The following is an 11333-nucleotide window of genomic DNA, read 5'->3' on the forward strand; positions in this document are numbered from 1 at the left end:
ACCCCGCGGGGCTGGTGCGGCTAGTAGGCTTTCTGGGGTGCAAGGCCCGAGGCTTAAGGGCTACTAAGCCTGGTGAGACACTAGCCTAGTTAGCGAGTGGGGTTGCCTAACACCTGGATCGCCCCCGCCCACGAGGTCCCGGTCCTCTCGCTAGTGGGACCTATTACTTAGTACTAGGTACTGGGTAATGGGTAGTGCTTAGCATGTAATGTCCTCCCCTCCCCCTCCTCCAGAGTTTGGACTTTCTAAATACTCATCAAGAAACATCTGGGAAAACACTAGAGCACCGACAGGGACAGCACTATATTATCTTCCACATTCATCTCGTCGCTATGGCGTCGCAGACTTCAATATCGCCCCAGTCAACTTGGCCAGGAGAGCGGTATCCTTCCCAGCACGATGTTGAGCAGGCGAACGCGTCTCTAGAACCGAATTTCCTCGACAACTTCAAGCGAGCCCTGTTAGCCAGCCCAGCTGCCTTGAACAACGAAAACCTGGTGCATATAAACCTGGAAAATGTAATTTGCACTGGCCCACCGACCTGCCTGGACTAACTCGTGGCCAAGCGCTCCAGTTTCATCGATGGCTACACGTATCCGATATCCACGCTGTCCAATTTTCCAGACCTTTCTTCAGACTATGATGTGGATTCTCTGCAGCAATTTTTCTCTCATCGATTCGACAAGCATATTCTGATCAACAGTCTGCCGCTGCCGTCACAATCGCAACGCTCAGTTCCCCCATATTTCAAGCTAGCACTTGCCTGCCTGGCATGCGCATCGTCTCCCGGTCGATCCACAGAACATGGCCAGGGAGAGAAGGCTCGGAAACTATTTCAGGCTGGCAATGATCTCTGGACGGTCATACTCGAAGTCGATAACAGAGAGGCGCGGACTCTCGAGGGTGCTATTGCGGTATACACATATAAGTGGTTTTATCGACTTTCATTCTTGACTAACCTATTCTAGCCGGTATTACTGACCATGTACGGTATGTTGACAGCAGATATCGATATCTGGCAGAGGGTAGAAGAGCAGATCCTCCCATCCGCATCAACAGTAATAGAACAACTGTTCGTCCTCGCTAGCTCTCAGACTGAAATACCTATTTACAGATCGTCCGGCGGATGCGTCTTCACGAATCGGCGTCTTCAGACGGTACCATAACCCCGACGCTTTTGAGCGGCATGAAACGGTCTCTGTGGGTGTCAAGACGAATTGACCAAAATACAGTTGGCACATGCTAATCCAAGTTGTAGGGTCTTTGGTTGCACATTGCTCGTCAGCGTCTTGACAGCGCTACATATGGACATTCCGTGCTACTTGACATCTAATGAAGTCGGCATCCAAGCAGGCACATCAGGAGCCCATTTTCAGGAGGTATACACGAGTTTATTGGACGACGACAGTCTTTTGACACCTGCTGTGGCCTCGCGTGAAGATGCCGTGCTGCTCATCACCACGATTCTCTCAGACGCAATCTGCGTTCGAAGGTCGTTGGGTAGTCTTTCAGCATATACCTCTCGCCAGTCGAGACAGCCGAAAAATCCGTATCTCGTCCTCTCGCCGCCATCTGAATATCGAAGGATTTCAGATCAGCTTTCTGGTGCATTGGAACGATGGAAAGAGAGATTCGGCTCGGTGGTGGCACGCGACGACATGGCACTGTACTACTTTTGCCGGCTTTACCTGTCCTGCCCTCATCTATCCCTTCTACCCAGACTGGCAGCCTACCCACCTGCAGTTCAGTCTGTCGGCTTGCAGAAAGATCTCGATCGGGCCGAGAGGATGTCCATATCAGATGACTCAGTGAGATATGCCTGGGCCGTGTTGGACCACGCAGATGGAAGGTCTGATGCTGAGCAAGTCGTCTGTCCAATCTGGCTTCCGGTCACGGTGTTCTTTGCAGGTCTGGTTATTTGGGCCAAGACGTGGATGTCTGAGGATTCACCAATGGGCTTGTCCGACAAGCCCAGTGGTCTGAAGCAATTGCTTGCATTCAAACTGGAGCTCGACCAGATGCCTTGGCCATGCTGCACGGAGATGGCCTGCACACTTGATCGATTGGTACAGACCAGTCGAGGCTCTGCTTGTTGAGTGGCAATCATGTCCGACGTCTACGCCAGGAAAGTCTTCCCATCATGGCCACCACGGCTCCACTGGAGATCTCGTCGAGAACTGTGTTGCGCGGCCAGCCACAAGACTGCCACGGATTATTGCTGGCTAGTTAGTTCTCCACCACAAAAGTTTATTTCCGCAATTCCGCCTTGCGGGACCATCGGCTCCATCCCGCAGGCGACCCTCAGACAATACTCCTTTATGCCCAATGCGGTAATAGAGGTTCCGGGTGGGGTAAGCGACCAAGAGACGGTTGTAAGGGGTTGTATCGATGTCATTCATTCATTCTGTACAAAAATCCTGCACGACACCACAATGTTACGGAAATTTTTCTGAAAACTTGACATTTCGACAACTATTCTTCGCGAGTTCTCGCTTTTGGAGTGTCGCGGCCAAAAAAGCGAGACATACACAGTAGCCTTGTGGTAAAAGTCGTTCAATTGTTATCGTTCTCCATACATGTCTTCTTCCCTTTCGGCGGGAGCGTCAATGTGCTGAGTGAAGTCGTTGATCGGATCGTACACAAAGAAAGATGCTAAATTTTAACTTGTTAGCTTCGGTGATACCAGTTTTCATGACGATCGGGACAAGGATTTGACGGAGAAAAATTAAAACCAACGAGGAAGCTCACCGATGAGAGCTGCGGTGGCAAAAGTTGAAGCAGTTATCCAAACGCCGCGGAAGGAGGTCACGAAGGACTGTAGGAAGGTTCGTGACGATGCCTGTATAATCAGGGGAGTGATGCCTGGGATTGTTGCAATTGCTGTTTTGTTGTTGGCCGAGAGATCTGCAATCAACAGGGGCAGAGACGTTGGTGGTAAACCGAGAGGGAGAGCTGCTTTTGCAACATTCCTCTCCAGAACGTCGGCCAATCTCGAATTGAAAACGGCCGTGTCTGCTTCCAGTCAGCTTGAAGTCCCACGACTCCCGCGGCGAGGAATAAACCAACAGATAGCTACACCCACGATGCCTCCAATGGAGCGCATCGAAATCATCAAACCACTGGTAATTGCGCTGCAGAGAGGAACTGTTAGTCACCTGGACTCGCAAGACAAAAAGAAAGAATTGAAATCTCGCATGACTTACATCAAGTGCGGTGGAGTACTGAGCTGGGCAGCTGTAACCAGGACACAGAGAGCCACGGAGAGGGCACAACCTAGGAGGACTGGGTAGCCCCAGACCGCTGTACCGCTACCCAGTGTTGTTGTTGCCATGCAGATATTGAATGCGAGGAAACAACTAAATGCGAAAATCATCGGCGCCCGGAGTCGCTTGTACCTGTAGCAGTAGATTGCCGGGCCATGACGAAGATCGTGTAGACAGTAAAAGCGACACAGAAGCTACGCGGCCAAGTCAGTCTCGTGGGACAAGTTAGGAAAAACTGGACGATGAGCTTACCGAAGTGCCACCATCGTCCCGTCCACCTCATATAGAAGTCCCACTTGGTAAGGAAAGTACACGTTGGCGGCAAAGAAAATCAGGCCTTCGGAGAAGACGCATCCAAGGGCAATGGCAAAGTTGCGATCTCTTGAGAACAGATCATGATGAACCATGCCCACGCAGGTGAACTTCCATTCATAAATGACGAACGCCGCAAGGAATGATACACCAATTAGGAGAGGGCCCAGGACATGTCCGTTCTTCCAGGGGTCTGTGGTGGCAACTCAGCTCGCGGACTCTTAAAGAGTTGGCCAGAACAGCACTCACAAGGGTTCTCCCCCCACGACAAACCCATCACAAACAAGGTAAGTCCAATACACAGGAGGACAAATCCGATCCCATCGAGCTTGCTAATCTTTTCTTTGAATGTGAGTTTCAGTTGCTGTTCCCGCGGGGGCGGAGTATAAAAGATGTAGACAACAATCACTCCGAGAGCATAGGCACCAGCGGTCATGTACCAGAAGTTGCGAAACCCGTTCAACGGTGCGGTGAGTTTGGAGCCCGCTAGAAGGCCAATGCACGCCCCTATTCCTGAACCGACGTTGACTGCTGCCTGAGCAGCCGCTCTGTTGCGATGAGTTAAGACCTCGGAGGCAACGGCGTGTAGCAGCGGCTGGGCAGCATATGAGAGACTGAGAATGGCTTCTCCTGCTATGGCCATGGGCATTGAGGTGGCTCTTGCCAGGATTATGGATCCGACAACACCGCAGGCTGTAGGTCCGATTAAGAACCATCGCCGACCCCAGTAGTCGGCAGCCTGGCTGACTGGAGGACCAAAGACTGCGACCATGAGAACGGTGCAAACCACGAGCCATGAGGCGTCTTGAGCTCCGCCAACAGATGCCGCGACAGCTCTACCGTAGGCGCCACATCCAGTGAGATTGATCAGCTGTGCCATATAGACCACCATCACGGCGAAGACGATCAGAAAAGTTTTGGCGTGGAGGTGAGGTGTAGGTTCTTCGTCGGGATTGGGGGTGTGCTCATGGAGCACGTCGTTTGCTTTGGTATCCTCGACGATCTGAGCCGTACTTTTGCTATCCGTCTCCACCATGTCGGAAAACATACTTGACGGAAGATCCGTTCTGCGTGCAAGGATCAGCAGATAACAACAGTCCTGGTATGGCAAACATCAGGAGATTCCAGGTAAACACAGAGCATCAGGAGATTAAGACGCCTCTGGTGAGATGTGGAGGCGGGCCTCTTTCTATAGATATAACTCGACGACATCATGAAGAAGCTAGCTATGACTTGCTCTGATAACCCTTGCAATAAGCGTAGCATACTAACCATCAGGGGGTGATTCCCAAAGAGTAACCCATATCCGAGGATGGCAATACCTTCCGCCGTGAGATTGGCGGGCTGGGTGGACAGTTCAGCTCACTTTCCGGGGTGGAGGTATGTTTTGCGGAGAGTACAGCAGAATAGAGACATCTCTATGGTTCCAGCCCGACCCCGTCTCGGAAGATCACTAACAAGTACATACCAGAAGGCACTCCCGGTCGCCGGGGAAGAATGCCAGACTCACATGGTTGATACCCGCGGTAAATGTGTGGACGACTGTCATCCTGGACATCCATTGACTGACTCCAGTCTTCTCGGGCGTAGCGTCTCTCGGTCTCACAGGGCCTGATTCTGTGGTCGTTGGAATCGCAGGCATGAGCAAGCAATTATCGTGCTGAGGCATGGTATCCATCGCCAACGAAGTGACTTTCGGCGTTTTCGATGTTCTGACCTCGAGCGGGACCGTCTGCACCGTTGGGTGTTACGGTCGCACCCTCGAGCCCAAAAAGTTAGGACGCACTTCAATTGATATTTATCCTCCCATTCCGAATCTAACCGAATGTGTATATTTATTGATTCATCTAACCAATGTTAGAAATTGAAAGCATCCCACGCGCTCTTGGAAGAACTCCCTGCTAAACGTTTTAATCCATCTCTTAATCCCGGTTTTGCGTCCCCCTTCTCTCCGACCATGCTTCCAGGTCCATTACTCTTCTCTTTTCTGCTCCTTCTTGCTCTTTCCACTGTAAGGTTTCCAGCTCCATTGCTTTCAACAATGCTTCCTTCGCTTCTGGTTTTATCGAATCAAGTTTTGCTTCCCATGCCTCTCTTTCTCTCAATATATCTATGCTCTTCGGCATGATTTCGAGATCGAGGATTAGATTTCCAACAGTGGCCTGGAACGCACCTTGTGATATCTGACCATGCCCGACGAGAACGCTGCCACAGACATTGGAACCACGAAGCAATGTTCTAGGTATACTTTGCCAAGTAGCTTGCAAAAACTTAATGAGTCCGTCCCAAAGGAGACCTTACACAGTGCTGGAATGGCATGTTCAAATACACTAAAATAGCCATTGCTACTAATCCTTGAATAATCCAAACCCTCTCCTAATACGAGTTGTCGAATAAGTCATTTGCCATGTCCTTGGAAAGGAAGAAGGTATCCCACGCAGGGGTGTTGAGAGCCTTGAGGAGGTTTCCTAAGGCGTTTGATCCCAACCAGACATGGACCTGGCAAGCAGCTTGGTAGATCTGACTCATTCTGTGCACCTGGTGATTTTTCTCGGTGGTGTTTCCTTGGTCAATACAAATTGCGTCGGCCCAGGTGTCGATCGGCCCGTGCTGGTTGAAGAGCTCAATGACAAAGCTCCAGAGGTTTCGTCCAATGGCAAGGCTTCTGCTGCTAATAATGATATTCTCCTGTCGGTCATCCCTTCCCCAACTGTATGACAACGCATCGTAGCAGTTACTCTTACACTGAAGAGAACATACGCTAATTTCACAACAGAGTGTTTTGGAAGTACTCGAATTCAGGGATAAAATCCGAATTACGTCGCCTGAAGTGTCCAGGGGGTGTATTCGTACGAGGGAGGGCGGCGTTCGTCCATGCCTTAGCCTTCTGGGTGATTCTCATCGAGGAAGGAAGTCGTGGTGAGGCAGTAAGATACCTCAGAAAGAAGGCGAATTATTTGAAAAAAGCAGGGTGTACAGCGACGGTTAAAGGGGGCTGTGTCTATTAGGTGTGCTCTGCGTGGTGGCTAAGCTCTGGAGCCGCCTGGCATGCGAAATCCATCTCCAGAGATGGTAACTTCAGTGACAAAGAAAGCTGCAGAGGAATGCATTGTCTTGGGTCAAGTCTACGAGGCTTTGACATCCTGGACCTGGCCTTGGACCTCCTGACCTGCCTTGGGAATGCCCGAGATATTTCAATACCTTTTCCGGTCTCAGTCCTCTTTGCACTGATCTACGCATATGCCAGTTCGTAATACTAATCTTGCTATGACTAACTCACCAGTGTGGCTCACGAGAAAGTGAATTTCGTACGTATTCATTGTCTCGCACAACCAACGTCCCGGTGGTACAAGGACAAAAGACCTAGGGGTTGCGACAGTTCCTGCATTCCGTGACGCATGCAGTGAAGCTAGGGTGTCTATAGAGGGGATCATGTGCGGACTGGAGATTTGGAACATAAGGAACGGTTTGGCTCGGCTCGGCTCGCTGGCTGTAGACTAATCTCTCAACAATTCAAGATTAGGAGTCTGAGGAAACCGAGATTCAGCTTGTCCTTTTGTTGGATCTGAGCATCTTCCTAGCACACAGCCTAAGCCCGATATCATTATGTCTTCCCTGTGCTCCTTCGGAGGGGAGAACTGCTCTTGTTACCACTTCTGCTTCGGTTGATATTTACCGTCCCAATCCGAGATCGCAGCCCAGTTAGAAGTAAAGCCGTGGTTATGCTCTATGCATTTGGTCGTTATCTTGGACGCTGGAAGTTCCTTCCCTTTCTTCAAGCAGACAAGACATAATCCGTGCAAGCCGTTTTCGAACTTCTTGAACCTGTCCCCAATCACCAGCCCCCAATCCATTGCGCATGAATCACAATATTCCGCCTGGCACTGCGATGGTTTGTCATTGACATGTGTCTTCCCAATCTCTTGAACGACCTCGATGGCATCTTCCAGGGACTGAAGTTGTTGAACGTCTCCAAGTGGAGGCCAGAGATCAAACATGATCAATGCTTGAATAAATTGCGCCGTTCTGTATGCTTGCCCAATACAGACTTTGGGTACCTCCGCATCCGACGCTTTTGCGCCGATGTACGAATGTATGGTTGAGCTGGCGCTGCTGCCCTCCTCTGCTGTGAAAAGTTCTTCAATAACTTTTTGGCAACAAGTCATCGTCTCTCTAAGTTGAGCTTTGGCGATTCGTTCTAGAAGTTCTTGGGAACCCGTCAGTCTAAAGGGACTGTACCAGTGAGGCTTGTTCAAGTACCAACTCACCATGAATTTTGGATGGGACATGATTGTGCGAGAGCTCAGAAATAAACGCGTTGTTTTCCTTTCCGTTTAGGCACCATCTTTTGGACGCCTGAAGGGAGAAGAAATAAAATGCTTCAACGTCATCTAAGATGTACGCGATGCTGACGAATTGGGCAAGACTTAATGCTGAACCCTTTCTGGCTCTGGCGCTCCTTTTGAGGAACTGATGATGAAACCATGATCTTACGATTGCAGTGCAGCCGTATTTGTCCGCTGCTACCGCTGTTGGCAAAACGCACGACGGGAATACTTTCAAATCGGTATCTAAATCGGTATCCCACTTGTGATGAAAGATCTTGCATAATTCCACCATGGGCTTTGGCTCGTCCTCCGGCAGCTCCAGGGTCGGTGGCTCTATCGGGCTCAGTGGAAGCTGGCCTTCACGAAAAGACCCGTTCAGCATAGCTTTGAATACTGGTGAGGACATGGTCATGAACTTGCTGCAAACACGGATTCGTAGGAACCTTGGTTTTCTGTTCTCCTTGACTTTCTGTCGAGCTATTTCTGAATCGACATCGCTGTCTTGGGGCTTGTTTTCGTTTTCTTCCACGATACTGGGTTCGTTGCCAACTTTCAAAATTAGATCACCGTCTGGATCGACAAGGACAAGTTCCGGTTCACTTGTAGAAGCCATGATGTGGGCTGTGGTGTACTGCTTTGCGTTAACAAAATGAAGAGTAAAGAGAGATTCCAGAAATCAGGAAGCGGAAGAAAAGACGAAAGTCAGGGTGATGGAAGGAGAGGAAAAGATCAAGGTCAAGGTGACGGTGGTGTAGTGACAAAAGAGGACCGAGAAGTGAAGCGACAGACTCTGCGGTCGAAGAAAGTGTGACTGAGAAGTGAAGACAAACTCCAACGTAGCCCATTGCTAGCAAAAATGGCAAGGGGGAAAGGAGCGCACACCTGTTAGCTCAGTCCTTACTGTCATTCCGAATAAGAAGAGTTGCAACCGCAAGCAAGATTCAAAGACACACTAGGCACCTATATCTCCTTCATTCAGCGCTCAGGACGACTTGCTTCTTGACCTGTGAACAACACAACCTCGAAGTCGCGAGCCGTTTGAGCCTATTTTCTTGTAGACTTCACTCATCGACGCATGCCTTTCTCAGTGCGGCTCGTCGTCGTAAAGAATGCTAGTTTATCGACCTCGTCCCGTCCTTCTCGCACCCAAGACAGATGCAAACGTGCTTTCTGTTGTGCTGCCTTCATCTTCAGGTCAAGTTCCGTTTTAGTGTTGACATCGTGGTTGTAACTGCAGCGAGCACTCTTGGGACAGCACAGCCTCTTTTCGTGGAAATCAATTTCGCCCAGACGTCGGAGGTTGCGCAGCATGGCAGCTGGCGAGCGTTGAGCGTCGACCTCCGGATCATTGGAAGGCAGAGCGACAAAGAGGTGAGCGCAGTGCTCAAGACTCCGACCCTGATGACGTTGCCGTAGCAAAGTCCGCTGTCTTCCGTATGTCCTTCGTCATGATTGCCATCATCCATTCGTGTCGCAGTCTCTTTGAGAATTGGCGTGAAGTATCCGTACCAATTGCTCTGCTTAGACACCTGCTTGATGAGTTCCGGGCTGGTGGCAGCAAATCCGTGGATGTACTGGAATTCAAAAGCGTGCAGAAGTTCTTTGAGGGTGTCAGAAACCTCATAGCAGGAATGCCATTTGACTTACCAATCAGAGGGGCTGGTACTTCATCCCTGAAAACAAGCTGGAGTCTGCGACGGGTCTTGCGTGGGCTAACGTGGGTGTAGAACGTTTTCGACGCGAGCCAAACTTATCGCCATCGTTCATCAGATAGCACAACTTGAGGATTTGCTGCACACTTACCCCCTCTTTGAGGAGTGCATCCGTGCGCAGACCTAGATGCAACGGATGTAGGCAGATGGTGATAAGTATCGAGCATTTGTAATGCGGTGAGTCTTTGGTGATAAGTGAAGAGGCGTCGGGACAGGCTGGGCTGGAGATTATTTATAGAAATATATATATGTGTGTCTGTGTCACTAGAGGCCTGGGGTAGTGAATATAGTTGGAGCCGAAGTTGAGAAGGTAACGCTATGACAGGTCGTTACTGAGACGACCTTCGCGCTGGAGGACAGTTTGGTCAGTGACGAAGAGAGTTGAAGGAGCAGCATTTAGAAGAGTCGCGGCGAGAGTTCTGGTTGGAGCACTCATTAGATGCCTCTCATTGTCGCCGCGGGAGCATTCGACATGAATCCCTGAATGCTCGTCTCAGACAGTCGATGCGTGTCACCAGGATGAGAACATCACCCAAGGCAGATGCTTTCATGAAGAAGGCATCACTTAGTCCGAGACATTCCTGTAGCTGCCATGAGTAGCGAGAATCAGGAGATAGCCAAAGCCACCGCGGAGAAAAATCAAAGCTCAAATCCAGTTGCAAACGCTCTGTTTGTGCTTTTGGGAAAGAGTGTCTTAATTCTCATTGATCCATGACATTACCTGCTTTTCCAATCCAAGAGCATCGATAAAAATCCAATGATACACTGCTCTATGACCAAATGCTCTCCTCCTTTCCTGCCTCTAGCTCTTGAAGTTGTTTTCTCAGGACGTCTGCTCTAAATGACCTGAACGCCTTCTCGATCCTTTCCCGGCGTTCTGGATCTTGAGCAATGGTCCTCCTCGCCGACCACGTCCCAGTGAGCAAACCAGTCTCACCACCCAGAAAGAGGCCACCAATGCCGAAGAAGGTGTATGCCATGACGTCTCCCAAAGGTGTGGGCTGGAACAGAGGAGTGATGTCCGGAATAGCCTCTTCCCGACCGCTCGCGAATCGAACATGGGTAGGCTTCTCGGCGGCGCGGAAGGCTTGATACATGGCATTGCGGTTCGCCCGTAGACGGAAGGCGAGGTAGCCTCCTAGTGCGATGCCAGCGAGGGAACCGATGAGGGCATGTCTGGAAGCTTGGGATGCGGCGCTGCGTAGTAAGTCGCGGTCATCTTCTCGCAGACTGCGTTGGAGGTGAGTCGATCTGATTCCAGGAAGAGGTGAGTGACGGCTCTGTGCTTGCTTACTCGTTGTTGAAATGCTCCTCTGCAAGCCTCCCAAGCTCCTCTCCTTGGGTCCTCCGAAGAGCCGCAAATGAATCGATAGACATTTGTACTGTTCTCCTTCAGTCGTCTTTCTTCTGGTCAACCAGAGCACCTCTCTCTGAAGACCAATTCGGAAATTATGGACCACAGAGCTCGGCTGTTAAATAGAAGTGAGTCTTTTCATTTGGATGGAGATTCTTATAGCTATCGGCGGCAGGAACGGAGCTCGAAATGATTTGTTCCTGATCGACGTCATTGAGGGAAGCTCATGCCACTACAAGTACCCAGTAGATGCTGCTGCTGTATCAAGCTTTCACGGAATTCGGCGCGTCAGATCCGTCAAGAACATAAAAAGTTATGATGCTCCTCCGTAGACACTAGTTTGGAGCAAAAGGTCCTGGACCGC

At 50.3% G+C, this 11333-nt stretch overlaps 5 protein-coding genes across 5 annotated transcripts; 1 reads left to right on the forward strand and 4 right to left on the reverse strand.

Moving 5' to 3' along the window:
- Nucleotides 1-332: 332 nt before the first annotated feature.
- A1O5_09505 (uncharacterized protein) lies at nt 333-2096 on the forward strand (the record flags this gene model as incomplete). The annotated part of the gene is made up of 5 exons (XM_007750084.1): nt 333-518; nt 567-914; nt 969-1058; nt 1115-1200; nt 1259-2096. 5 exons carry the CDS (start codon nt 333-335, stop codon nt 2094-2096), a joined length of 1548 nt encoding a protein of 515 aa, XP_007748274.1.
- A 464-nt stretch (nt 2097-2560) lies between these two features.
- Nucleotides 2561-4623, reverse strand: A1O5_09506 (uncharacterized protein; the record flags this gene model as incomplete). The annotated part of the gene is made up of 6 exons (XM_007750085.1): nt 2561-2652; nt 2749-3012; nt 3067-3131; nt 3204-3457; nt 3527-3768; nt 3825-4623. The coding sequence occupies 6 exons, from the start codon at nt 4621-4623 to the stop codon at nt 2561-2563; spliced, it is 1716 nt and encodes a 571-aa protein (XP_007748275.1).
- A 1328-nt stretch (nt 4624-5951) lies between these two features.
- A1O5_09507 (uncharacterized protein) lies at nt 5952-6451 on the reverse strand (the record flags this gene model as incomplete). The annotated part of the gene is made up of 2 exons (XM_007750086.1): nt 5952-6336; nt 6396-6451. The coding sequence occupies 2 exons, from the start codon at nt 6449-6451 to the stop codon at nt 5952-5954; spliced, it is 441 nt and encodes a 146-aa protein (XP_007748276.1).
- Nucleotides 6452-7222: 771 nt separating this feature from the next.
- On the reverse strand, nt 7223-8516 carry A1O5_09508 (uncharacterized protein; the record flags this gene model as incomplete). The annotated part of the gene is made up of 2 exons (XM_007750087.1): nt 7223-7782; nt 7844-8516. 2 exons carry the CDS (start codon nt 8514-8516, stop codon nt 7223-7225), a joined length of 1233 nt encoding a protein of 410 aa, XP_007748277.1.
- A 1869-nt stretch (nt 8517-10385) lies between these two features.
- On the reverse strand, nt 10386-10992 carry A1O5_09509 (uncharacterized protein; the record flags this gene model as incomplete). The annotated part of the gene is made up of 2 exons (XM_007750088.1): nt 10386-10845; nt 10910-10992. The coding sequence occupies 2 exons, from the start codon at nt 10990-10992 to the stop codon at nt 10386-10388; spliced, it is 543 nt and encodes a 180-aa protein (XP_007748278.1).
- Between the last annotated feature and the right edge of the window lie 341 nt (nt 10993-11333).

Source organism: Cladophialophora psammophila (genome assembly GCF_000585535.1).
Source record: "Cladophialophora psammophila CBS 110553 chromosome Unknown aczJe-supercont1.16, whole genome shotgun sequence".
In the NCBI taxonomy this organism is placed as follows: Eukaryota; Fungi; Ascomycota; class Eurotiomycetes; order Chaetothyriales; family Herpotrichiellaceae; genus Cladophialophora; species Cladophialophora psammophila.